This window comes from Lutra lutra, chromosome 17 (genome assembly GCF_902655055.1).
Source record: "Lutra lutra chromosome 17, mLutLut1.2, whole genome shotgun sequence".
NCBI classification, from domain to species: domain Eukaryota; kingdom Metazoa; phylum Chordata; class Mammalia; order Carnivora; family Mustelidae; genus Lutra; species Lutra lutra.
The window spans coordinates 48483913-48511111 of record NC_062294.1 but is presented as its reverse complement, the minus strand read 5'-3'; the positions used below and the strand labels follow the sequence as shown (position 1 = coordinate 48511111).

General features: G+C 50.0%; 1 protein-coding gene across 2 annotated transcripts; it reads left to right on the top strand.

Moving 5' to 3' along the window:
• Positions 1 to 7830: 7830 nt before the first annotated feature.
• Positions 7831 to 21404, top strand: PLAUR (plasminogen activator, urokinase receptor). Of its 2 annotated transcripts, XM_047712181.1 has the most exons (8): positions 7831 to 8332; positions 9885 to 9995; positions 11079 to 11222; positions 17144 to 17302; positions 17889 to 18023; positions 19352 to 19498; positions 20848 to 20975; positions 21009 to 21404. In XM_047712181.1, exons 1-8 carry the CDS (start codon positions 8275 to 8277, stop codon positions 21099 to 21101), a joined length of 975 nt encoding a protein of 324 aa, XP_047568137.1. In that variant the 5' UTR covers positions 7831 to 8274; the 3' UTR covers positions 21102 to 21404. The 2 variants fall into 2 exon arrangements, with proteins under 2 accessions (XP_047568137.1, XP_047568136.1); XM_047712180.1 differs by having other exon boundaries at positions 7833 to 8332; positions 20848 to 21404.
• The last annotated feature ends 5795 nt before the right edge of the window (positions 21405 to 27199 follow it).

Below are 27199 nucleotides of genomic sequence, written 5' to 3'. Positions count from 1 at the left end.
AGGAGGACCTATGTAAAAAAGGATTAAATGGGTCGATGTATGCAGAATGCTGAGGATGGAAGCTGCTCTCACCATCCCTCACCAGGGCACTGGGCAAAGCTGGCACTGGCCTCTCCCCTTGGCTCAGAGGAGTGACCTTAAACGAGAGTAAGGACCTGTCCAAGGTCAGTCGCAGGCCTGTCCGGTTGCCCAGACACCAGGGGAGGAGCCCTCGATCAGCAGGTACAACCAAGGAGCTTTCGCCTAAAGGATGGGGGGATCCTGAGGATGACCTTTGCTACCGGGTGATCTGGTAGGGAGAAGTTTAGGGAGGAGGCCCACCGCCTTCCCGGGTGGACCCAAAGCCCTTTGGTCCAGGAGAAGTGGGAGGAAGAGGAAACAGGTAAGTCAGCCAGTCTGGAGTCCGGAGTCTGGAGTCAGGGAGGAGGGAGCGGCTCTTGGTTCTCCGTGACCAGAAGCCTGTGTCCTCAAGGTCAGCTGATAACGCCGCTGGGCAAACAGGCTGGAGGCCCGCGCAGACGCGAGGTGAAGCCTGTGTAGGGTAGGGACGTAAGCAAAGCACGCGTCCTTGCCCTATCGCTGGAAACCTGAAGGCCAGGGACCGTAGGAGCGGTTACGTCACGCACATACAGGCGCATGGGCCTACGCACGCCCTCGAAGCCACACTTCCCCTCCCGCGTGCAGTGAAGCACTGTTCGGCCCCTAAAACACTCCACTCGGAAATAATGTGACACGAGTTACAGTTTCCTCTCCCCCTCCTCCCCCGATAGATAAACGTACCGTTCCGCGGTTCTGTATTTTCCCATCGCCGGGTGTTACAGACGGTGTCGCAATGAAGAACTTGCCTGTGTCACTTGAGCCGTGTTCTAAGTTCCCGCAAGAGGTAAGTGGTTTTACGATGTCAAAAGGCTTTTCTAGGTTTGACATGTTTGATAGCGATTGCAGAATCACCCTTCCTGGGACGGTACCAGCTCACACTCCCACCGGCTGCGTAAGGGAGTGTCTGCTTCCGCACCCATTCACCAACTCTGGGTGTCATCCAACTGTCCTATTTTTGCCAGCTTCTAGGTGAAAGGTGCATGGCAGGACTCCAGTGGCCATGAACTCTGCCTAGCTCCCGCCATCAAGAGATGGAGTCTGAGGGATGCCTGGGTGGCTCAGTCAGTTAAGCATCGGCCTTCAGCTCAGGTCATCGTGCTGGAGTCCTGGGATTAGGTCTCGTGTGGCTCCCTGCTCAGTGGGAAGTCTGTTTCTTCCTCTGACCCTCCCTCTCTCGTGCTCTCTCTCTCTCATTCTCTCTCTAAGATACATAAATAAAATCTTAAAAAAGAGAGAGAGAGAGGAGTCTGTTCCCACCTCCTCGACTCTGAGCCAGGCTTGGGGGTCGCTTTGACCAGAGAAGACCAAAGGAGCGATGTTGCGTGAGTTGGGAGTCTTGGTGCAAGAGGACTTGCGGCCTCTGTGGTCCCTGCCTTGCCGCTGCGACCCCTCTGCCACGGTGGGAATGAGCTTGCCTCCTGCAGCCTGGAGGACCACACAGAGGGAGGCCCGCGGCCTCCCAGCCAGCCCGGCCAGGACCTACAAGGGAGGCCATCTGAGACCAACTGGGTCCGCCAACCCCCAGAACCTTGAGGCTGGGAGCTGATGCAAACAATACAAACAGCATTGTTGTGCGACTTTTAGAAGAGTCATTCGTGTTTCCTCTTCTGTCCTGTGCTGATGTTTCTGTTGATTCACTGGACGTAGTTTCCCATGGCTACAAAGTGCCACAGACCCGGGTGGCTTAGAACAAGAATGTGCTCTCTCGCATCTGGAGGCTGAAAACCCAAAACCAAGGTGTAGGTAGGACTGCTGTCTCTGAAACCCGTGGGGGAGTCCTGGCTGCCCCTTGCCAGCAGTGGTTTTACTGGCCATCTTTGGCTTACAGCTCCCTAACTCCAGTGTCTGCTCTCACTATCTCATGGCCGCCTTCCCCTGTCTCTATTTTCACATGGTTGTCTTCTTTCTTTTTTATAATTTATTTTTTTAAAGATTTTATTTATTTATTTGAGAACAAGAGAGAGGGAAAGAGAGCACACACAGGGGGCGGGGTTGAAGGGAGGGACAGAGAGAGAAGGAGAAGCAGGCTCAGCCCCAAGTAGGGAGCCCCACGCGGGGCTCAATCCCAGGACCTCCAGATCATGACCTGAGCCAAAGACAGACACTTAACTGACCTCAGGTACTTAACCGACTGAGCCACCCAGGAGCCCCCAACATGGTCATCTTCCTATGAAGATGCCAGAGACATTGGGTCAGGGGCCCATCCTACCTCACTGTGACATCCTCCCAACCACCGACATCAGCAACAGCCCTATTTCCAAGTAAGGTCACATTCTGAGTACTAGAAATTAGGATTTCAACATAGCTCCTTTTTTTTTTTTTTTGGTTCGGGGGTGGAGTTTGGGAAGTTGGAGGAGGACACTTCAACCCTTTACCAGAGCTCTTTATATATTAGCAACACTAGCTCTTGAATTGCGGTGATTATTTCTGACACTGCAACTAAGTGGTGGAACTTGAGCTGCAAGGGGCCAGAGATGGGGACACCTTTCTTCTTTGCACAGATTTTTTTTTCTCCTCTGGATCCCCTCCTCTCCGCAGGTCAGCTCCACCCACTGAAGCCAGAGGAACCCGTGGAGGACAGGATGGGAAGAGGCTGGGGTCTTCCAGCCCCTGGTTCTTGTCTCCCCAGAGCAGCAACACTCAGGGTGATAGTTATGCCAGACTGTTTGGGTTCGAAGCCTGACTCTGCGCCTACAGGCCATCACAGGCAAGGGACTTAGCCTCCTGTATTGGTTCCTGTGGTCACTGTAACAAATTAGCATTCACTTAGTAGCTTAAAACAACAGGATTGTATTCGTCTACAGCATTGGACGTCTGAAATCGCAAGTGATTTCTCAGGAACCAAAATCAAGGTGTGGGCAGGACAGTGCTTCCTATAGAGAGCAAGGCTGCCTTGCCTTTTCCAGCAGTCAGAGTGGGGCTCCCAGAATCCCTCTGTTCTTGGCCCCCTCCCCCACCTTCAAAACCAGCAGCAACCCTGCTTTCCTACCCTTGTCTATAGTCAAACGTCCCCAGCCTCCCTCTGTAAGGACATTGAGGATTACATGGAGGGTCTATGCGGATCATCAGGATACTGTCCCAGTCTTGAGATCCTTGACTTAAAAGCACATCCACAAAGACCCTTTTTCCACATACAGTACCACCTACAGTTTCCAGGGCTTGGGACCCGGAGCTCTTTGGGGGCCAGTATTCAGCTGACCATGCGTCCCAAAGCCTCTCAACTATAAAATAGGGTACTGGGAGGGTGACCAGTGTATCTAGAGAAGGCACTCAGAATATCACGGGGCATGTCACGAGCACTCAATAAAGGGGAGCCTCATTTAAAGTTTCCTCTTTGGAGGTGCCTGGGTGGCTCAGTGGGTTAAGCCTCTGCCTTTGGCTCAGGTCATGATCTCAGGGTCCTGGGATCAAGCCCCGCATCAGGCTCTCTGCTCAGCAGGGAGCCTGCTTCCCCCTCCCTCTCTGCCTACTTGTGATCTCTCTCTCTCTATGTCAAATAAATAAATAAAATCTTTTAAAAAAATAAAATAAAAAATAAAGTTTCCTCTTTGAAAAAAAATTTTTTTTAAGATTTTATTTATTTACATGATAGAGAGAGAGAGAGAGATCACAAGTAGGCAGAGAGGCAGGCAGAGCGGGAGGGGGAAGCAGGCTCCCTGCTGAGCAGAGAGCCCGATGTGGGGCTCAATCCCAGGACCCCGAGATCATGACCCGAGCCGAGGGCAGAGGCTCAACCCACTGAGCCACCCAGGCGCCCTGAAAAAAAATTTTTTAATAAAAAATAAAATAAAAATAAAGTTTCTTCCTTGGGCCTCAGTTTCTCTACCTGGAAAATGGGGAAGCAGGGGGTGTGGAGTTCAGGGGTTTCCAGCTCTTTTGCTCCCTGGGAGGGGTTCCTCTTTTGTCCCCCTCTTTTTTTTTTTTTTTTTTTTTCAGAGGGAGGCCCTGAGAGGAGATGTCCCTGCATCCGGGATGCAGCCAGGCCAGGATGGAAAAGTCACATCAGTGTCCCCTGGAGCTGGGGAGGAAATGGCCACAGCCGTCCTCCCACCAACAGCCAGGCCAGAGGTGGTCCCCTCCTCAGGCAGGTGGCAGGAGGCTGTCCTAGATGGACGTGAGCAATTTCTCCACGTCTCTACTTGCTCTCTCTGAGGTCCATCGGGGTTCATTCTCTCCAGCTCCCTCTGCTTCTGTCTCTGTCCCTCCATTTCTCACTGTCTCTGTCCCTCTCTCAGGTGGAGAGATCTCTCTCCCTCTCTGACTGCCCTGGCGTCAGTCTGTCAGTTGGCTCCGTCCCTCTTCCTCTCTCACTGTTTCTCCCTTTCTGTCTCTCTGGATCTCTCGCCCTCTCTGACTCTGCATGAGATTTTCCCCTCCTCAGCCCAGGGAAGCCCCCGAAACCTGTGGGCCTCCCTCAGGACCCAGCAGGCAGGTAGGAGCTGGGCGAGGCCCAGATGAGTCACCAGGAGGAAAGAGCGGACATTCCTGCTGCTCTTCTGGGATTGTGCACGGACCCAGCCTCCTGCCCTCCCTCTCCTGTGCCACGTCACTGGACCTCACAGGTGTGTGTCACCTGAGGGAGAGACAGAAGGAACGAGTCACAGAGACAGAGAGACAGAAAGACAAGCCTAGAGAGACATTAAAAACAGGGATGGAGAGACAGAAAAGAGAAGCAGAGAAAGAGACAGGAAAAAAGAGACAGAGACAAGGAGAGCTAGAGTGACAGAGTCAGAGAAAGTGAGACACAGGGGTTGAGAGACACAAACAGAGAAACAAAGAAAAACACAGACACAGGAGGGGAACAACAGACAGATTTCAAGAGACTAGAGCAGTCTGAGGTGGGAATGGGTGGGCTCCAAAATATTTCCCTCATTCTTTAAATAAATTTAAAAATAATAATAATAAAAGAGGATGACCTAAGAGCAGTGAGGTCATCCTGCCAGGAGGCTGGATCGCAAGCCTTCCTGGACCAACACCCCAACTGTGTATCTCCCCACCTCAGTCGGTCTTCATGCCACCTGCAAGAGGGGCCCCACTTTCCACATGAGAGAACCCTACGCTCTCAAGGGAAGATATCTGTTGGCCCAGGGTGACCAAGGAGTAGTCTAGTCCTGCAGCCAGGGGCATGACCTCCCCTGACCTCAAACCCTTAGAATGTCTTCACCTCTCTCCCCACCCACCATGGAGAGAAAGCTCTGGAGAGCCTACCCAACAATAATCAGTAGGAGTTAGAGTCTTCTACTGAGCACGTGCCACACGTCAGGCACGGTGGCACGTGCCCTGGGGGCATTTTTTTATGTCCCTAGCACACCAGCCCTGGGAGAGAGGCACTTGTGAAGGAGCTGGAGGCCCAGAGAGGTTAAATATCCTGCCCAAACCCACAGAGTAGGGTGTAGCTGGAATTTTAACCCTTCCAGTCTGGTGCCAGCCCCCATATCTTAATCACTAGGCTCTACTGCCTCTTAGAAGGGAGGATTTTTTGGGGACTTTTCATACTTTACCTTACAATTATTACCTTAAGGCTTCAGTGAATTAGTAAAAGTAATAATACTATACTCATTGTTATACTGGTAGAGATAGCTACTACTTACTCATTGCCTACTATCCTCTCCCTCCCCTATTCTGTTCCAGCCACTCTAGTCGCTCTTCTGTTCCTAGAGCTTGTCAGGACACCCCCCACTCTGCCCCCACTGGCAGTTGCCTATCCCTGGAACTCTTCCTGGATCATCTACCCAACTTCTGCCCTCACCACACTCAGCCTCTGCTCAAATGCCACCTGCTCAGGGAAGCCAGCAGCATCACCACACCTGAAACCAACCATGCCTCACTTGTATCCTTGTACTTCCTGCCTCCTGGTTTGCTGTTCTCTGTTTTACTTACCACTGCCTGAGAGCCACAGACTAAATAACACATATTAACTCTTCATTGTCAAGGGCAGGCACTTTGCTTTGTTTCCTGCTGTGTCCCCAGCTCCTCCTGGACCAGTACCTGGTACAGAGTAGGTTCTTGGTAAATGCTGAAGGAATTTGTTGAGCCCTCCTTGTGGCCCAACAACTGTTTCAGGCAACTTCACCAGCGTAAAATTGCTCTGGTGGGTCAGAAGCACGCAGAGATGGAAAGACTAGACAATTTTATCTTTTACGTTTTTTTACTTTTTATTTTTCAAGAGAATGGGAGAGAGAGAGAGCATACATGAGGAGGAGATGGGTGGGCAAAGGGAGAAGGAGAGAGAGAATCTTAAGCAGGCTCCATGCTCAGCGTGGAACCCAATGGGGGGCTCCATCTTCTCACCACCCTGAGGTCATGACCTGAGTGGAAGTCAAGACAGACACCTAACCGACTGAGCCACCCAATCGCCCCTACATTTTATTTTACTTTTAAAAAAACTTAATGGGGGCGCCTGGGTGGCTCAGTGGGTTAAAGCCTCTGCCTTTGGCTCAGATCATGATCCCAGGGTTCTGGGATCAAGCCCCACATTGGGCTGTCTGCTCAGTGGGGAGCCTGCTTCCGCCCCCCCCCCCCGCCTGCCTCTCTGCCTACTTGTGATCTCTGCCTGTCAAATAAATAAAATCTTAAAAAAAAAAAAAACTTAATGAGGACCTTTACAAATACACAGAAAAAGGAGACAGAAAGGCACGGAAATTACCCTGAGATACTGCCTTACATTTTTTCCTAAAGCATTTTAAAGTAAATGCAGACATCCTTGACATTCACCTCTAGCTACTTCAGTGAGTGTCTAAAAACCAAGAACAGCTTTCCACATAACCACAGGACCATTTTCATAACAGCAATATCTACTTTTTGGCTGAAGTGTTTGAAGGTAAATTAGAGACGTTATATTCTTTCATCCCTAAATATTCCAGGGTGCATCTCTAGTGATAAAGACATTTCCCCATGTGACCACAACACCATTATCCCTCCTAACAAAACTAATAAAAATCCCAACAATAGGGCGCCTGGGTGGCTCAGCGGGTTAAGCCTCTGCCTTTGGCTCAGGTCATGATCTCAGGGTCCTGGGATCCAGGCCCACATTGGGCTCTCTGCTCAGCGGGGAGCCTGCTTCCCCCTCTCTCTGCCTGCCTTTCTGCCTACTTGTGATCTCTCTCTGTCAAATAAATAAATAAAATCTTAAAAAAAAAAAAAGACTTCAAGAAAAAAAAAAAAAAACAACTCCTAACAATAATTAATGATCAGCAACAAATGTCCCATCAGGACAAGTTTGGTTTTTTTTTTTTAATTTTATTTAAATGCAATTGGTTAACATACAGTGTATTATTACTTCAGAGGTAGAGTTCAGTGATTGGTCAGTTGCATACAACATGCAGTGCTCATCACATCAGGTTCCCTCCTTAATGAAGCCCGTCCCCCAGTTACCCCGTCTTTCCTCCAGCAACCCTCAGTTTGTTTCCTAGAGTTCAGGGTCTCTTATGGTTTGTCTCCCTCTTTGAGTCTATCAGGACAAATATTAACCAGAGAGCAGAGGTCCTTCCCCCAAGGTCCCACAGCAGGGGGAGGGAGAATTAGAATTTGGTGTATGTGTGTGTGTGTATTTTTTTTGACACAACAAAATATATTTTATTTCAATTATACTAGTACAGGAAGGTGGGGGCGGGGCAGGGTGGGGGGAAATGCTCAGCACCAGCAGCTAAAGGCCACAGGGGCTGGTCCGGACTGCTATTAGCCCACCAGCCCCTGCGGCATCTGTAGGATCTTCGTCCCTGCGACCCTGGGCAGCGCTAGGAAGATATGTCTGTTGCAGTCACCGCTTGGTGCTGTCTGTCCCCGAGGCCAGCCGCTGCTGCAAGGACTTCGCTTGGCGCTGCAGGGTGTCTCTCAGCGGGCCCTGCCTCTGGCTGGGACTCCAGCTCTGGGAAGTGAGCTGTGGAAGGCCACTGAGTTTGCACCCTGGCAGCCTGGAGACAGCTTTGACAGCGGCCACATGAGTCAGAGCAGAGCCTACACACCCCCCCCCCCCCACTCCTGGCCGCGCCCTGGCAAAGGAAGTTTTTGAGGAGGAGGGGTCAGGGGCGGGGAGGTGGAAGCACCCACGCATCTGGGGCTGACTCGCTCTTTCGCAAACTCTCTGGGAGGAGCCCCGGGGGCACAAAACTGTCTCCTTCCCCGGGCCAGACTGAGAGGTGCCCGGAGCCACACGGACAGGATCTGCTGCCAGACATGGGCCGCCCGAGGCTGCTGCCGCTGCTGCTGCTCTTGGTTCAGACCTGCGTTCCAGGTAGGGACTGGACACCCAAACACCTGCGCGGGGAACTGGGTCCTGAACACAGCGAAGAGGGGGAGGGGCGGGGGGCTCGGAGTTGGAGGAGGGAGCTCAGTCCCCAGCCCTCCCCCTCACGTAGTGATCCTTCAGCGGTCTGCAGCCCCACACAGCATAGTACCTGGCAAGCAGTAGGTGCTCAGGAAGTAAGAGTGGAGCGAAGGCACTGAACAGCAGCCGCGGCGGAGTGCGCTCTTTATTTCGGGCGCTCCTCCAAGCCCCTTCCCTGCAGTTTCAAACTGGACAGGCAGAAGCATTTCAACCCTGTTTCACGGAGAAGGAAACAGGTTCAGAGAGGTAACCTCCATCCAGTCCTGGAATAAGTGGGATTCTGGCCTCGCGGGGGTGTCCCACAGCTCTCTCCACTCGCGCGGGGCTCCCCGCCGCCCTCCCGCACCGACCCAGCCCCTGGAAAGACAGGGAGCAGTGAGCCTCATTTTACAAAAGATCTAAATAGAGAGGCGGAACATCGCAGAAAAAGGGGCTGGGGATCCAGGCCTTGTCCCTGGAGGACCATTCTCTTTCACTATCCCCCAGCTACCTGCTCAACTCCTTTCCGGGGAAACGTGCGGGAGAGGGTTGAAAAGCCCGAGGAAAGGGAGAAGGAACTGAGTCAGGGCGGGGCGGGGAACAGGGGTTTGCGGGACGGCTCAACCATGAATAACCCGGAACGGTCTCCGGATCTTTCGCGGCCGAGACTGAGTAATGACTCCAGAAGACTGCGAATTTGGGGTGGGGAATGGACCCCAGCAGGGGAGGCCTGGGAGGCGGGTAAAGGTGTTGGGGCGGGGGTAGCGGGCAAATTTATGACCGCAGGAGGGGCTAGTGGGCGGGGCTAGAACCTCGGGAAGAGCTGGTGGGCGGGGAGAGAACCTTGCGGGAGGCTCCTGCAGTTGGGGTGAGAACTTCCCGAGACCTCACGGGTGAAGTTAAAACTTTGACCTGGACTAATGGGAGGGGAGAGAATGTTGGGGAGAGGCTATGGAAAAGGGTAGAGTCTGGGGGCATTAATAGGGGGTATAGTCGGGGGGGTCACCAGGAAGTGGGGTAAAGATCACCTGCAGATCAGGTGAGGGTAGAACGCCCGTAGGAGAGCTCGAGAAGCAGGATAGACCAAGGGCCGGTGGAATGGGGGAAGGGACGTAAATTGGAGCTGGGCTAGAATATCCAGATGGACAGAGAGGGTGGGGATTGGACTCAGGATGGGCCGGGAGCTGATACACAATTCAAGGGAAAATGAGCCAGGGCAGGACTTTAGGGAAGGATTGTGGGAGGAGACAGAATTTTAGCGTAGGGGGTATAGATAAAATGTGAGGTTAGAGATAGACCGGAAGTTCTGCTGACCCAAAGCCGGTGCTGGAACCGAAGGGCGGACAGAATGTGGAGCACGAACCTGAATGCACAAGGCCTGGAGACTTGGTCCTGATACTGGGGCATGAAGTGGGGGGGACCCCCACTGGAAGCTATAACAATCTCTCCTCTCCTCCCTGTCCCCGCCCCCACCCCCCAGCCTCCTGGAGCCTGCAGTGCCTGCTGTGTGGGAGGACCGGGAAGTGCCAGGTGGAAGAGTGTGCCCATGGCCAGGACCTCTGCAGGACCACGACTTTGCGCATATGGGAAGGTGAGCTCCCCACCTAGACCACCACAGGGAACTCAAGCGACCAAGAAATCTTATTTCATCAACAATCAGGGAAATGCAAAAGAAAAAGACAAACGGACCCTCTTTCATACCCATCAGATAAACAAGCTTTTTTGAAAATCTGACAAGCTGGGATGGATGAGGATTTGGAGCTACAGCCCCTGTTAATGGGGATAAATTCGTGCATCCACCGCACAGAGCAATTTAGCAAAATCTAGTACAGATAACGATCAGCATACCCTCCAGGCGGCAGTTCAACTTCTAGGAAAAAAACCCCGAAGAACCTTAGACACAGGTGTAAGAATGTTTTTGGCCGTTATGTTTGTGATACAGGTTAGTCATCAGTGGAGGAGAAACATTATGGTATAATCACACAGTGGAATGCCTCACGGCAGTTTAAATGAAGGAACTTAAGCTGTAGGTATTCAAGTGGACACATCTCAAAAATTCAGGTTGAAAGGGGGAAAAAAGCATGTTTCGGGGTATGATACCTTTTACTATAGTCTATAACAATATACAATAAATAATGTATAAATAAATAATAGTATACATTGTTATGTGTACCCGGTGTGAGAATTACCAGTACCAGTGGTTGCTTCTGGGCAGGGCATAAGGGGAATGGGATTTGGGGGAGTGAGCAGGAGGCTTTAACTCTGTCTTTTAAATTTAAATTCTTTAAAAAATATCTGAAACAAATAGAGCAAAATTTTCTAATAGTTTATAAAATTTGGTGATGATTGCACAGTACTTATTGCATCATTCTCTTATGCTTTTTGGCAAGCCTGTAATATTTGCCTTTGAAAATTCCTGTTAGAGGGATCTCCCTGCTAAAAATCACTCAGCTGGGAGGGAGAGATAGATGGATCCAGACAGCCTCCGCAATAGTGCGATCACTAAGATAGAACAGGCTCGCCGTGGTGGGAGAGTGAGGAGGGGAGACAGCTGGACCCAAGAGAGGAGGCCTGGCAGGGATCAGCCCTGGAAGTGGGTGACCTTAGGACAGGGAGTGTCAGGCTGTTTGGGCCCAGGGGAGCCATTGGGGTGACAAAGATGCATTCCTCCCAGGAGGTGAAGAGCTGGAGGTGGTGGAAAGAGGCTGTGCCCACCCCGAGAAGAGCAACAGGACCATGAGCTATCGGACAGGCACGCAGATCATCACTCTTACGGAGGCCATTTGTGCTACCGACTTGTGCAACCGACCCAGCCCTGGTGAGTTGGGCAGCCCTCATCCTCCCTGACTCGTCCATCACCCGTCATTCTCTTAATCCCATCCCCACCAGCCCTGACTCTCAAGTGCCTATTTAAGAAAAAGACTTAGAAAGGCTCAGGTTCTCCAATTCCTGCAGGAGAGGGTGGGAAGTCATGGCTCCGTGTTGCATGATCGTGCGTGTAGATTCCTCTTTCAGAGCCTGGTGAGGAAGGAAGTTGGTTAAGGCCTGGCCAGTCCCAGTGATCTTTCTCATTCATCCATGCTGACCCCAGACTTTTCCTCTGTCTGTTGGCGGGGACTGACTCAGATGTTGATTTTTAAGGAAGTGCCAAGAGAAGGGACAGTGGCTTCAGCTTTCTGTTAGATGTGCTTTAGGAAAGCACTGATAATCGAGTCTAAGTAATTCTTATCATAGATAATATTCTGAAGATTTAACAACATCAGTCAAGGCATTGACCAATCAGAACACTCCTGGAGCCCCTCTTTAGCTGATGGATCTTGGAGACATAAGGCTCTAAAGAGAGAGTTGGGAGTGGTCAGGGGTCCACCACCAAGCTTGGGGGAGCCACTGTCAATTCAGTAATTTAATAAGTGGTAAGGTGATATCAGCCCCCATTTCTCAGGCCATTTTTACCCTGCCTGTGGTAACTGAGATAGTTGGTTAAATCACATTCTGTATTTACGTGATCCTGGGGATACAGAAATGACCAAGACAGCTTTGGGGCCTTACCATGGGCTTATAGTCAGTGGGGTGAGTGGGGTGATGGACCCATCACCCAACAGTGACTCCTCCGATTATAGTCAGAGCGAGGATGGGGAAGCAGAAGCAGAAGGGTCAGGACCCTGAGACCTCTGGTCTTAGAGGGCTCAGAGCTGTGGTCAAGAAATACAGTCCAGAATTTTCAGGACTGAGATAAGGGAAACGGCAGCCAGAGTGATCAGGGCTGGCATGAATGAAGAGTAGGGGCTGTGGTACCCTCGGAGAGACACCGGACTCAGGTCAAGGAAGTGTTTCTCCAGGAAGCAACAGATAAGCTGGATCTTGAGAAAAGAGCAGGAGTCAGACTGTTAAAAAAAAAAAACAACCAAAAAACAGTGGAAAGAGTTTTCGAGGAAAAGCAATGGACACCAAGGCCCAAACGTGACTGAAAGTGGTATGGCTGGAGGAAAGAAAAAACAGAGTTGCTGGTGAAATCGGCAGGGTCACATTACACAGGGCTTTCCAGGTTATGGTGAGGAATATAGACCCTCTGGGCAACAGGGGGAGGTCATAAAAGGGTTGAGTTTTTCTTTGTTTGTTTTTTAGATTTAATTATTTGAGAGAGAGAGAGCGCGCACACAAAGAGTGGGGAGAGGGGCAGAGGGAGAGAATCTCAGGCAGACTCCCCACTGAGCAAGGAGCCCGATATGGGGCTTGATAGCGTGACCCACGAGATCACGACCTGAGCCAAAATTATGAGTTGGACACTTAACTGACTGAGCCACCGAGATGCCTCAAGGGTTTTTTCAAGTTTTGTTTTTTGTTTTTTCATTTATTTGACAAAGAGATAGAGAGCACAAGTAGGCAGAGCAGCAGGTAGAGGGAGAGGGAGAAGCACGCTCCCCGCTGAGCAGAGAGCCAGATGTACTGCTCGATCCCAGGACCCTGGGATCATGACCTGAGCCAAAGGCAGCTGCTTAACCAACTGAGCCACCCAGGCACTCCTGTTTATTTGTGGGTTTTTTTTAAGATTTTTTTTTTAATTTATTTGAGAGAGAGAGAGAGCGTGCGCATGAGCAGGGGGAGGGGCAGAGGGAGAGAGAGAAGCTCAAGCAGACTCCCCACTGAATGTGGAGCCAACGGGTTGAGGGGGGGGGGAGGCTCGATCCCACAGTGATGAGATCATGACCTGAGCCGAAACCAAGAGTCTGACACCCAACCGACTGAGTCATCCAGGTGCCCCGGTCATAAAAGGGTTTTAAGCAGAGAGTGTTGTGATCAGATTTGTATTTTTAAACAAATTATTCTGACCTCAGAGGAAAGGAATGATGGAGGGAAATTAGATGAGGGCAGTCCAACTTGGAGGTGGTGAGGTTGTCCAGATGAAGAGGAGAGTGACTGCATTCGAATGTCAGCCGGGCCCATGGAGAGAAGTGGGTGGATTTTAAGAACGCTTGAGCAGGACTTAGTGATGGATTAGACATGGGGGTGGGTTTGCAGCTCTGGTCATGATGGAGTCCCATGTATCAGACTAAACTGCCAATGACAGCCGGAAAAGCTGGACAAGTTATAAACAATTACTTGAGGTCACTGGAGAACAGCTAACGGAGAGAGAAACTTGAGGTGCTACAACCTTTGAAATAAGGGAAGCACAGAAATTGAGTTATGCAGAAAGCTGGCTTTATCCTGGAGTGCACTTTCCAATTCACGCTGTGAAGGGGAAATAAAACCCAAATAAGAGAGATCTTTGCTAGACGGAGAAGCCAGGGGTTAGATAGAGTCTAGGGCTGCCAGAGCGTCTGGAAAATGAGAGGTAGAGTCCGGGAACGTATGGCACCACAGAAAAGGGAGTCCCCAAATCTGCAGATTTCCTTTAAGTCATTGGCAAGCTGTACGTGCACGGGGTGGGACTCCGAGAAACTCAGCAGAAAATAGTATCTGGGAAGCTACAGAACTGAACAAGAATTCCAGCAGGCATATGATGCTGGGGAAACCAAAGTTGCCACGTTGGAGAAAGAGGACTTGGTAACCACACCAAGCTTTCCTCTGAGACCATACCCTAGGCGTAAGGGCAAAACTGAAAGAGACCCGCTCTAAAGATGCCTACATTTCATCTTCAGCAAGAAGAAAACCTAACATTCTTGGGAAGAAAATAACATTATTTAGAGCCTTTCCAAATTTTCATTGTGGTATCTGGCATCTAGTCAAAACTTACAAGGTACCCCAAAGAAAACTGAAAGGACCAATTAACAGGACCCCTAGAGACGAATCCAACAGTAGAAACAGATTTAGAATGATTCATATAGTGGAATTATTAGACAGAGAAATTTAAAATAGCCATGATCCATATAGTCCAAAAAAATAGAGGAAAGGATAAACTTTGGCAGAAATGTGGAGTCCATTTTTGTTTTTGTTTTAAGAGTCAAACAGGAAACACAGAATAGTGACTGGAATTAAGAACTCGATAGATGTGCTTCCTAGAGACCAGAAGCAGTGGGGCAAAAGGATTAGAGAACTGGAAGACAGGCAGTAGAAGTCTCCAGAATGGTGCCTAGATGTGGAGGATCAAGGAACCTGCCAGGTTTCTGCTGTGGGGGACTGAATGGGACCACATGACAGATATAGAATTGAGGAGAGAAGGACTAGTTTAGAGAAGATGGAGAGCTTCCTTTGGAGCAGGTAGAGATGCAGGTGTTTGAGGGATGGTCAGGGGGCCTCTCCAGAGGCAGGTGGGTGTATAGGTGTGGAGCTCAGAGAGAAGTCCTGCCTGCAGTGAGTTTCCAGCCGACGCGTGGAAATGAAGCCATGTCAATGGATAACATCCCATCGGAGAGAATGTGCTCCATGAGAAATGAAAAGGGCCTGAGACAGAACCCCGAGGATCACCCACATTTAGAAGAGCAGCATAAGAAGTAGAATTCATGAGGGGACCCAAGGATGGTATAATGGCAGTGATGGCACTCCATGTTTCCTTTGCATGGAAGTTCATGTAAGAAGACATGAGATGTTGACATTTTAATGATTTTTCTTTAGGGTTGGGGAAGATTTGGCCTTGGACGTAAATGATTCGCCTAATTCCAGCAGCTGGCCTGAGCTGAGAGAATGGCTGAGACAAGCCCTCTCTCATGTAGGACTTGGCCCCAACTCAACTTGGATATTTGGGGTCAGGAAGGGGAGGGCGTGCCAGGCTTCGGAATGGTCTGAGTGAGCCAAGGCCTGGCCAGGGAACTGACTCTAGTGTTTCCAGGGGAAAATAATTCACCCCCTTGGCCTGGACTAGGAGGTGCGAGAGGCAGTGTGATCACAGATTAATCAAGACAGGCTTGGATCCTTGACACATCAGGTAGTGCATTAATTACCTATCACCTCATCACAGATTGTCCCAAATCTTAAAAACAAAAATTAGCAGGTATTATTTCACAAAGTTTCTGACGATCAGATTCTGAAGAGTCTGGAAGTGGCTTAGGGTGGTGTTTCTGGATCTTTCATGAGGTTGCAGTCAAGACGCCAGCAGAGCTGTCATCATCCCAAGGCTCCCAGGGGAGCTTTACTCACATGGATGGACCCCTCCTGTGGCTTGGACAAAGGCCTTCGTTCCTTGCCACGTAGACCTCACCATGGGGTGTTTGAATGTTCTAGCCACATGACAGCTGGACACCCTCCAGACCAAGTAATCCAAGAGAGAGCCAGGAAGAAGTTGTGATGCCTTTTATGACCTAGTGCAGGAGTCATACACCATCATTTCCGCAATATCCCATTAGTTACACAGGTCAGCCCTATTCTTTGTGCGTGCGTGCCAGGAAGTGGGGGTCACCGGAGGCTGTCTCGGAGGTTGGCTACCACAGAGAACAATAGCAGGGTTTTAAACAATCTTCATTCATTTATTTAACAAATATTTACTGAATGTTTTCTCTGGCTCTGGCCCTGTGATGGGTAGTGTTGGGACACAGTAATGATCAGGACAGCCCTGGCTCCACCTCCTGGGGCTCAGAGTCCAGGCAGACAGGGATGACCCAGAGTGGGTGTGGCTGGAGTTGGGGAGCTCCGAGGGGCACACTGATCCAGTCTGGGAGGTCAGGGAGGACTTCTTGAAGGAGGTGAGATTTGAGATGATGCCTGAACAATTAGTAGGAGCAGATGGGGAAAGCAGGGAGCCAAAGGAGCAAGGGAGCACATTCTAGGAAATGCTGGATGCCAGTCAACATGCACATTCAGGGGCTGTGGGAAGTCATAGCGGGTAAAGTCTGAGGGGCTAGTGGAGGGAGATGAGGCAGGAGAGGTGGCCCAGACCCAGAGGTTGGTGGGCCTTGAATGCCACATGGAGTAGCTTGGATTTTATTCTGAGGGCACTGTGGAGCCACGGAGAGATTTTGAACAGAGCACAGGCAGGGCCAGATTTAAATATTAGAAACATCCTTCTAAGAGCCTAGATATCCGTCAACAGATGAATGGATAAAGATGTATATACACACACACACACACACACACACACACACACACACACACACAATGGAATATTATGCAGCCACCAGAAAACCAAAATCTTGCCATTTGCAATGACATGGATGGAACTAGAGGGTATTATGTTAAGCGAAATAAGTCAATCAGAGAAAGACAATTATCATATGATCTCACTGATATGAGGAATTTGGGAAAGAAGACAGAAGATCATAGGGGAAGGGAGGGAAAAATGAAACAAGACGAAACCAGAGAGGGAGACGAACCATAAGCATAAGAGACTCTTAATCTCAGGAAACAAACTGAGGGTTGCTGGAGGGGAGGTAGTGGGAGGAATAGGGTGGCTGGCGGATGAACACTGGGGAGGGTATGTGCTATGGTGAGCGCTGTGAATTGTGTAAGACTGATGAATCACAGACCTGTACACCTGAAACAAATAATACATTATATGTTAATTTAAAAAGAAGAAGAAGAAAAAGAAACATCTTTCTAGGGCCATCTGGGGATGCACTGGTTAGGCCTGGGGGGCAAGGGTGGAAACCAGGAGGCCAGGGAGGAACCTGGTATTGATGGAGTTCTGACCTGGTCATGGGGCTGGAAAGGAGGGGATGATGCTAGAAAGATTCAGGAGGTGGGATGGGCAGAGCTTTGATGATCACTAAAAGTGAGATAAGGAGGAATTGATGCTAAGGCGAGTCTTCAAGGGAGCTAGAATTCCAGAACTCTCCCCATGGAGTCATCCTCCTGCCCCTCCCCAAACAGGTCGGACTTCCACCTTTCCCCGAACCCGAAGCCGTTACCTCGAGTGTGTTTCCTGCGCCTCCTCAGATCTGAGCTGTGAGAGGGGCTGGGATCAGAGCCTACAGTGCCGCAGCCCCACAGAACAGTGTGTGGAAGTGGTGACCCACCGGAGCCTGGAAGGTGAGCTCCAACCTCACAGCACCTCCTCCCCGCTGCATTGCTTCTCCCCAAGGCTGCCCTTAACAATGACCCCAGAATAACAAGAACTTAAAGGTGGAAAGTTAGGGCCCTCACACAAAAAGTCTAGTGATAGGAAGTCCTGGGCCACTAGGACAATTCTACAGTCACCAGGAACCCAGATGCTTTCTCATATCTTGTATATTGCTTCCATTCTGAAGATTGCCTCATAGTCCAACATGGCTGCCAGAGCTCCATATCTCATGTCCAAGTTCCAGGAAGGAGAAAGAGGAAAAGGAACAAAAAACAGATACCCCTCCTTTTGTGAGGGTTCTCCTTTCTTGAAGTCCCATAAAACCTTTCTATTTATATCACATTGGCCAGAACTTAGCCACATGATTATACCTATGGAAGCTGGAAAATGTGTTTTGTTTTGTTTGTTTTTGGCCTAGATATATGGCTGCCCCAAATGAAATGAAGGTCCTATAATGAGCAGTGAAGCAGGAAATGAACAGATGACTGCAGTGGTGGTGGGCAAAGCCAGTCTCAGCCCCTGAACAACCTGACCTCTCTCCTCTGGCCCCCACAGGCAGTCCAAGGGATGAGCACCACACCCGCGGCTGTGGCAACCTTCCGGGCTGCCCGGGCCCCACCGGCTTTCACAACCACCACACCTTCCACTTCCTGCAGTGCTGCAACACCACCAAATGCAATGGGGGCTCAGGTGAGGGGCAGGGACCCATGCAGTGTATGACCTGGGGTCAGGGCAGGGAGGTGTACCCGGGCTGCGGCCCCTCCTCTCTAGGTGTCTGTCTCCTGTGAAAACCCCTTCTCAAAGAAGGCTTCTGTGGAAATTCGATGTGCCTATCCAACCTTTACCAAAGACCCATGCTTTATACTTCCTTGAATCCTTTCACGCTCATGGTCCATGCCACCGGTCCCCATTTCCACACCTGCCTCCTACAGCCAGTGCTCAACACAGCAAGAGTGACTTCTTACAAATGTAAACCAGAGCACGTCACTCTCCTTCTTCAGGTACTCCAGCAACCCTTCCTTGCTCTCAGAATAAAATCCAAAGACCATCCCAGGCCTTATGTAATCTGACATCTGTCTGTCTTGTGGTCTACACTGAGTTTCTGCAACTGCCAAACTCCATTCTGCCTCATGGCCTTTGCACAACCAGTACCCTTCACCAGGAACACATCTTCCCCAAGAGTTTACCTGGCTGGCTGCTTCTCATTCGTTAGGTCTCAGCTTTAAAGTACCGTCTGCAGGGAAACATCCCTTGTCCCTCCCCTCCACTATAATCTCGCTCCTTCGTGTATTCTGTCTCTATAAACCAATACTGTCCAATGGAACTTTCCACGATGATAGAAATGTTCTCTATCCATACTGTCCAATATGGTAGCCACTGACTCATATGGCTATTGAGCACTTGAAATGTGAATTGAATTTTGAGTTTTCGTGAATACAAATTCATTTCAGCATCAATGTAAACTGCCACAGTGCCTAGTGACTACCATGTTGGACAGTGTAGCTCTAAGTGGTAAGTGCTGTAGGGCAGGGACGGTTTCGTCTTCCACAGCTGCTTGCCACATAGGATCAGATAGGGGCACAGGAGGGGCGGTGAGGTGGGATTTCTCTCACAGGTACAATAAAGAATCCCCCAGAAGGGGCGCCTGGGTGGCTCAGTCAGTCAATGATCTGCCTTTGGCTCAGGTCATGACCTTCGGGTCCTGGGATTGAGTCCCGCATCTGGCTCCTTTCTCAGCGGGAGTCTGCTTCTCCCTTTCCTTCTACGCCCCGGTTTGTGCTCTCTCTCCCACTCTATTTGAGATAGATCTCAAATAAATAAAAGCTTTAAAAAAAAAAAGCCCCCCTCACCAAAAGAGTGCCGTTCCAATGCCTGACCACAAGGTGGCGCCATGACATCTCAGGCTGCGAGTTGACAGTTCTAGGGGAGGTAGGACAAGGAAGGACACCCCTTCACCCCACCTGCCCACACCCCCATACTAATTTCCTTGATTTCTGTGTCACTTGTCTTCTCCCAAGTCGTGGAGCTTCAAAACCTGCCTCTGAATGGCCTCCAGTGTTACAGCTGTGAGGGAAACAGCACCCATGGATGTTCGTCGGAGGAGACTTCCCTGACCGCCTGCCAAGGCCCCATGAATCAATGTCTGGAAGCCACGGGCACTAATGGTGAGACCTTCTAGGAGGCTGGGAGAGGATGCTTGTTGCCGGGGAGGGTTGTGGGCCACAGGCGGACTTCATGGAGCTGGGTCTACCTGTGGAGAAGGAAGGACTTTCTTTAAGAGGGTGCCAAGTGTCCTCAGGAATTGGGACTTAGTTAAGAAATGGGCGTTCCAGCCACAGAAATGTGGACTTCTCTGCGGGGTGGGACTTCCACGAGGGGGTGGGACTTCCACGAGGGGGTGGGACTTCCCACAAGGGGTGGGTGGGACTTCCTGTGGCCATGGCGGGCTTCGATCCTGGGCCATACTGGGCGGGTCTCTCTGTTTCAGTGGTTCTCAAACTTTTTCACCCAGAAATTCCTTCATGCTCTTAAAAATTATTACTTGTGTCAGTTATAGCTATAGATAGTTACTGCATTAGAAGTTAAAACTGAGATATTTTAAGAGATGTAAATTATTTATTTGTTATTTATGTTTTTAGAAAGTGGGAGACCCCGTGAGTGGGGGATGGGGAGAGGGAGAGAGAGAATCTTTTCTTTTTCTTTTTTTTTGGGGGGGGTGGGGGGTGGGAGAGAGAGAATCTTTTTTTTTTTTTTAAGATTTTTATTTATTTATTTGACAGAGAGAGATCACAAGTAGGCAGAGAGGCAGGCAGAGAGAGAGAGAGGGAAGCAGACTCCCCGCTGAGCAGAGAGCCCGATGCGGGGCTCGATCCCAGGACCCTGAGATCATGACCTGAGCCGAAGGCAGCGGCTTAACCCACTGAGCCACCCAGGCGCCCCGAGAGAGAATCTTAAGCAGGCTTCAGCGTGAAGCCGGACTCGTGGCTTGATCTCATGACCCTGAGACCATAACCAAGAGTTGGACACTTAACAGACCGATCCACCCAGGCGCCCCTATTAATTTATTCTAAAATAAATTGATTTAAAATTAAAATATAAAATAAAACCTCATTCCATATGAACATAACATATTTTTTACTTAAAAAAAATGATATTTTCCAAAATGAAAACATTTAACAAGAAGACTGGCGTTGTTCTACCATTTTGCAAATCTCTTTCACGTCTGGCTTAATAGAAGACAGCTGGATCCTCATATCGGCTGCAAACTCACATGTCCCAGGGTTTCGGGAAAAACCCCCACTGTACACTCACATGAGTGGAAAAGTCGAATGATGCTTTAGCATTATTAGAATTATTTTGACTTCTGGGTTTCCCCAAGAAGGGTCTGGGGGGCCGCACTTGAAACTGCTGCTTTCTTCAGGGAGCGTCCACCACCAGGTGGCAGGTCACCCACTGAGCACTGCAGACCCAGCCCCAGGAGCTGGGAGTCTCAAGCAGTCTTCTCTCTCCTCAGGGCTGGGCAACCCAATCTACACAGTACGAGGCTGCGCGACCCCCTCGTGGTGCCAGAGTCTCCATGTGGCTGAAGCCTTCAGCCTGACCCATCTCAACGTCTCATGCTGTACTGGAACCGGTTGTAACCACCCCGTCCAGGATCACCAGCCCCGCATGGGTGGTGCCCCCCGGCCTGGTCCTGCCCACCTCAGCCTCACCACCACCCTGCTTATAACCGCCAGACTATGGGGAGGCACTCTTCTCTGGACCTGACCCCCTCATACACTCCCCCTACCCTGGCTGGATCCAGGGGAGCCCTTTGCCCTCCCCTCAGCTCCCAGCCCTTTAGACTTGCTGTGTGACCTCAGGCCAGTGTACTGCCCTCTCTGGGTCTCAGTTTTCCTAGCTGTCTCACAGAGTTGGAGAACCAGAGGAGAAAAGCTGGAGAAAGACTGCAGGCCAACAGGAGAGGTCTTGTTATGTTAGCGTTGTTGTACCATTGTTGTTATTATTAATTAATATTTGTTTTATTTAATATTTTATACTTAAATAAAGATTTTTGTACCAGTGAACTGAGGAAGGCCTTATCTTCTCTACTCTGTAGCATCTCTCTTTGGGTGGATGAATGGGGGGGAGGATGAATGGGGGGGCATCTTTCATCCAGCTCCTGGAATTAGGAGTCACATTGTAGGACCCCAGCATTTAGGGCCCCAACCTTGGGAGCAGTTGTCCATGGGCTACCATCCTAAGCTACCTCCACATCTGTTTCTGGGCTCCAACTCACTCATCTAAGCACTAACCTTCCTGTCTCTCCTCCCAAGCTCCAAAGGTCAAGACTGCTCCGTTGTTCCAGGGAGAGGCATCTGCATTTCCTAAGGGGCTCTGAGACCCTCAGATGAATGGGAGGGATAATCTAATGGCCAGAACTCCCTAGGGGCCCTCCACTGAGGAATCAGACAGGACTACCTTTCCCCGGATGACTGCCCTGGCAGGAGATAAAGGCAGGGCTCTTTGTCCTAGGATGCCTTCAGACTGACTGAGAAAAAGACAACTCTCTGGGGCACCTAGGTGGCTCAGTGGGTTAAAGGCTCTGCCTTCGGCTCAGGTCATCATCCTGGAGTCCTGGGATCGAGCCCCGCATTGGGCTCTCTGCTCAGCGGGGAGCCTGCTTCCTCTTCTCTCTCTCTCTCTCTGCCTACTTGTGATCTCTGTCTGTCAAATAAATAAAATAAAATCTTTAAAAAAATTTTTTAAATAAAAAAGACAACTCTCATTTCCATGACACTCTTGGGGCACAATATTGAAGAATTCATGTTTCCTCTAATTTGCTGAGGCAAGCCCAAAGAGACAAAATTACGTTCTCCAGGACCCTATGGCTAATGAAGAAAAGGATAAGACATCTTCCATGGTATTTGGGGGCAGGCAAGGGACAGGGTTTCTTTTTAGGACCTCCTCAAATCACATTAACACGGAGGGTCACCATGGCGCTTCAAGAGGTGGGCTCAGTGTCTCTACCTCTTGAACGTGAGTGGCTCTGGGACTGCTTTGACCAATAGAATGTGGTGGAAGTTATGCCATGGCACGTTCCAGGAGGCTTTAAGAAACTGGCTCTGGGGAAGCCAGCTGCCGTGTCACAATCCTGCGCGGAGAGACTGTCGTGTGCTCTGGGGACGCCCACACTACTCATGCATGGATGCCACGTGGGGAGAGAGCCCCAGATGTTCCATCCATCTCAGCCCAGACACCAGACAAGTGGGTGAAGGGGTGGCCCTAGACGTCACACCCCCACCAGATGTAACACACAGGAGCGTCGGGAAGCCTGGCTGTCTTCAGTTTCCCGGGACCACCGTAGTCACTACCAACTTTCATACTGGGGGGGCTTCTGGCAACAGAAATGTATTCGCTCAGAGTTCTGGATACTAGAAACTGAAATCAAGGTGTTGGCAGTGCCATGCTCTTTCCGAAGTTGCTGGGGGAAGGATCCTTCCTGGCCTCGTCCTGGCTTCTGGGGGTTGCTGACAATTCTTGGTGTTTCTGGGCTTGTAGCCACACAACTCCAATCTCTGCCTCTGTCCTCATGTGGCCTTCTTCTCAGTGAATCCTGCTGTGTGGCTCCAAATCTCTCCCTGTCCTTATAAGGACACCACACACTGGATTTAGGGACCCACCCTAATCCAGGGTGACCTCATCTTAATCTCATCCGCAAAGACCCTATTTCCAAATAAGCTCACATTCATAGGTCCTGGGGGTTAGAACTTCAATGTATGGGGGGGGGGGGGGCAGAATTCATTCCACAACATCAGTCAGCAGCCAGAGCCAAGGTTTCAATATGGCCCCCTATGAACGATCCCACCCACCTCCCGCTGTTCCAGCCCCGCCTTGGGCCGGGGTCCATTGTGGAATAGATAATGCACCGATCCTGCTGTGCCTTGCTCAAATTCCTGACCCACAAAATCATGAAATAAAAAGGTTATGGTTTCACACCACTGAGTTTTGGGGCATTTTTTTGTGCTGCGATGGTTAATGGGAATAGTCATTTGTTTGGTAGTTTGCGAACTCTCCCCGCTATAATCTCCATAAAGGGCAAGACCTTTATTTCTTCGCTACTACTGTATGCGCAGTACCAAGATGAATAATGCCTGGAACATGGCAGATAATTAAGAAAGAAAGGAGGAGGGGCGCCTGGGTGGCTCGGTGGGTTGGGCCGCTGCCTTCGGCTCGGGTCATGATCCCGGGTCCTGGGTTCGAGCCCCGCGTCGGGCTTTCTGCTCAGCAGGGAGCCTGCTTCCTCCTCTCTCTCTGCCTGCCTCTCTGCCTACTTGTGATTTCTCTCTGTCAAATAAATAAATAAAATCTTTAAAAAAAAAAAAAAAGAAAGAAAGGAGGAAAAGAAGGACTGAAGGAAGGAAAGATCACATCTTTAGTATCTTACAACAAAAACTGGCTAGGGCTGTATCTGTCCTGATGTCCTACAGCAGAGATGAGGCCAAGATAACATTTTCTGAGCTACTCTACAATTAAAATTGAGGGTAGTTTCTCCCCTTTTCCATGGTTGCCTACCACAGAGGTTGGAGGCTTGGATTACGTCCACCACAATGCCCTCCAGCAGAGACTAGAGGCTAGGAATACATTTCCCATGATGCCTTACAGCAGGCGTAGAGGCTGGGACTGCATCTCCCATGAGACCCTGTGGCAGAGATGGGGAACTAGGATTACATCTCCCAGCATGCCCTCCAGTGAGGATCAGAGGCTTGAAATACATGTCCCACAATGTCTTCCAGCAGATATTTTGAGGCTCAGGATACATTTCTCATAATGTTCTACACCAGAGCTTGTGATCAGGACCTCATCGTTAATGGCTCCCAAGTTTTTGTTCGGGGATTTCGGTTGCAAGAAATAAAATCCGTTTAAGCTGACTTAAGCAAAACGACAATGTTATTGGAGGTTTAGAATCCAAGCAAGAGCTAGGTCTCTGGGCCTCATGAGGAACAAGAAAGAGAACTGAAAAGCTGGGTGAAACCAAGGTTGTCTCCCTTTTGCAGAATCTCTCTCTCTCTGTCTCTGTCGCTCTCTCTCTCTCTCTCCTCTTTCTCTCTCTGAATTGTGTTTTCCCTCATGGGCTTCCACTTTATTTTTCTGTCTCCCCACAGATCTCCCTTCTTCTGCTTCACACAGAGTAGCCAAATATGCCCTTGAAATGTCAGGTACCAAGATCTCCTTGGGTCCCAGTTCTAAAACTTGAGCTAGCAGATAGACTCTGATGGGGTCTAGTTGGGGTCAGGCCTCTGGCTCTGACCCTCTCTGCTATGCCAGGGAAGTTCACCCCTAAGTCAGGAAGCTAGTACAGTTGTTCAGGTCATGAACAGGCATCTACTGTCCTTGCAACTCCCGTGGTATGCAGTCCGTTTAGCCTGAGCTCGGAGAGCAAACCCCGTGCGGGATCCTACCACAAGGACAGGGGGCCAACTGAAAAAGTGAACTGTCATTTGGAGTATTTTAATCTGCAAGCAGGGCTGTGTCCCTGTATTCTATATGAATCAGAGGCAACACAGAGGCCAGGGATGTGTGGAACAGGACACCCAACTCAAAATGCCTGAAACAAAGAAGAAATTGATTATCTAAATGACAAGAGATCATGAGTTAGGGCAGTTCCTGAGTTGACTAATTCAATGTTTTCCGCTAGGCCCTAAAGGGTCCATTCAGGCTTGTTCCACCTCATGGCCCCAAGATGGCCGCTGCAATTCCAGACATCACACCCACATTCAGAGGCAATAACAAAAGGCCATCTCTTCTTGGGTCTTTTCTTTTTAACAAAGAAAGCTTAACCCAACCCTTCCAAGCCAACTTGCCCTCACATTTTATTTGTCTGGTTTCTTTCATTCACCTATGCCTACAACAATTGCTGGCAGGGGGCAGGGAACCACCATATTGAGCAAAATATACTCAGATCCCACTCCTAAGGCTTCCCTCACATCATCTGGCTACTAAAGAAAGGTAGATGCTTGAACAAAATCAGGATTCTCTTAAAAGGAAAAGGGGTGTGGGCACCTGGGTGGTGGATCCAGTTAAGCCTCTGACTCTTGGTTTTGGCTCAGGTCCCAATTGACGGTGGGGTCATGAGATCAAGCTCTGCATTGAGCTAGCTCTCAGCACAGAGTCCATTTCAGATTCTCTCTCCCTCTACCTCTGCCCCTCCTACTCTTGCTCTCTCTCAAATAAACAAAGAAGGGTACCTGGGTGGCTCAGTCAACCGTTTAAGCATCTGCCTTGAGCTCAGGTCATGATCTCAGGGTCCTGGGATTGAGTCCCACATGGGGCTCCCTGCTCAGTGGGGAGCCTGCTTCTCTCTCTCCCTCTCCCTCTGCCTCTCTCCCTTGGCTGGTGCTTGCTCTTTCTATTTGTCTCATAAATAAATAAATAAATAAAATTTTTAAAATAAAAAAATAATCATTTAAAAAAAGGAAAAGGGGGGAGGGAATGTGTATTAGGAAAAAAAAACAAACCCCACCCAGTCTTCCTCCCATAGATGGAAAGACCCAGCTCTTTATCCTTTGCTCCTCCTTTACCCTCACTGCCACGCTCACAACACTTCTGGTCACCAAAATGTGGGGGAGTTTCCCCACACCCAGCAGCTCTCTGGGACATGGGCTGGGTGTCCTACCACTGAACTCAACTTTGACATGATCTACCCGCACGATCTACCTGGAGATGGCATCAGACCCCACAGGCGAAGGGCTCCCACAAGCGCACTCCTCTCCTCACTTCAGATGTCAGTCACAGGGCTGGGCTGTCTCCTGTGCTTCTGAGCCACCGGTTAAAAATCAGAGGTTCCCAGGGTGCCTGGGTGGCTCAGGGGGTTTAAGCCTCTGCCTTCGGCTCAGGTCATGATCTCAGGATCCTGGGATGGAGGCCCCACATCGGGCTCTCTGCTCAGCAGGGAGCCTGCTTCCCCCTCTCTCTCTGCCTGCCTCTCTGCCTACTTGTGATCTCTGTCAAATAAATAAATAAAATCTTTAAAAAAAAATCAGAGGTTCCCACGGCCCCCCGCCCCCCACTCCGGGTTGGGTTAATTTGCTAGAGTGGCTCCCAGAACTCAGGGAAACTGTCTGCTTACCTGTACCAGTTCATTGTAGAAGGCTAGGACAAAGGATACAGATGAACATCTAGACGGAAATGAGGCTAGAGGTGTAGGGCAAGGTATGTGGGAAGGGGCAAGGACCTTCTCCAGGGGGAGCACTTTCCCAGCAACTTCACGAGCTCACCAACCTGGAAGCCCCCTAAATCTTGTAACTTTTGTGATTTTATGAAGGCTTCATCCCATAAGCATAATCATTCTCTAACTCCATTTTCCACCCTTCTCCTTTCTCAAGAGAATGGGGGCAGGACTGAAAATTCCAAGCTTCTAATAAACGATTTGCTCCTTCTGGTGACCAGCTCTCATCCAGGAGACGTCCAGAAGCTCACCCAGAGTCACCTCATTAAAATAAAAGACACTCGTATCCCCCAAGGAAATTATAAGGATTTCAGGAGCTCTGTGCCAGGAACCAGGGGCAGAGACCAAATACATATTTCTAGTATCTCCCAGAATGATATTGAGTAAACAACTAACAAAGTCTGCACTATCCCAACACTTTAAAAATTCAAGAATGGTCAACACATGGTGTGCTCATCCCATCCATCCCCCCATAGCAGGGCCAGGGGTGAGCTCCCCAGTATCATTTCTGTTTTAAAAAACTGATTCAGGGGCGCCTGGGTGGCTCAGTGGGTTAAAGCCTCTGCCTTCAGCTCAGGTCATGATCCCGGAGTCCTGGGATCAGGCCCCACATCGGGCTATCTGCTCAGCAGGGAGCCTGCTTCCCTTCCTCTCTCTC

What these genes read in the sequence shown, in the direction of transcription:
- PLAUR (XM_047712180.1), top strand. Translation starts at nt 8,275, where the DNA reads ATGGGCCGCCCGAGGCTGCTGCCGCTGCTGCTGCTCTTGGTTCAGACC. An exon ending in GTGCAACCGACCCAGCCCTG is followed by an intron (nt 11,223 to 17,143) that starts GTGAGTTGGGCA and finishes CTCCCCAAACAG; the next exon opens with GTCGGACTTCCACCTTTCCC. An exon ending in CAAATGCAATGGGGGCTCAG is followed by an intron (nt 18,024 to 19,351) that starts GTGAGGGGCAGG and finishes TCTTCTCCCAAG; the next exon opens with TCGTGGAGCTTCAAAACCTG.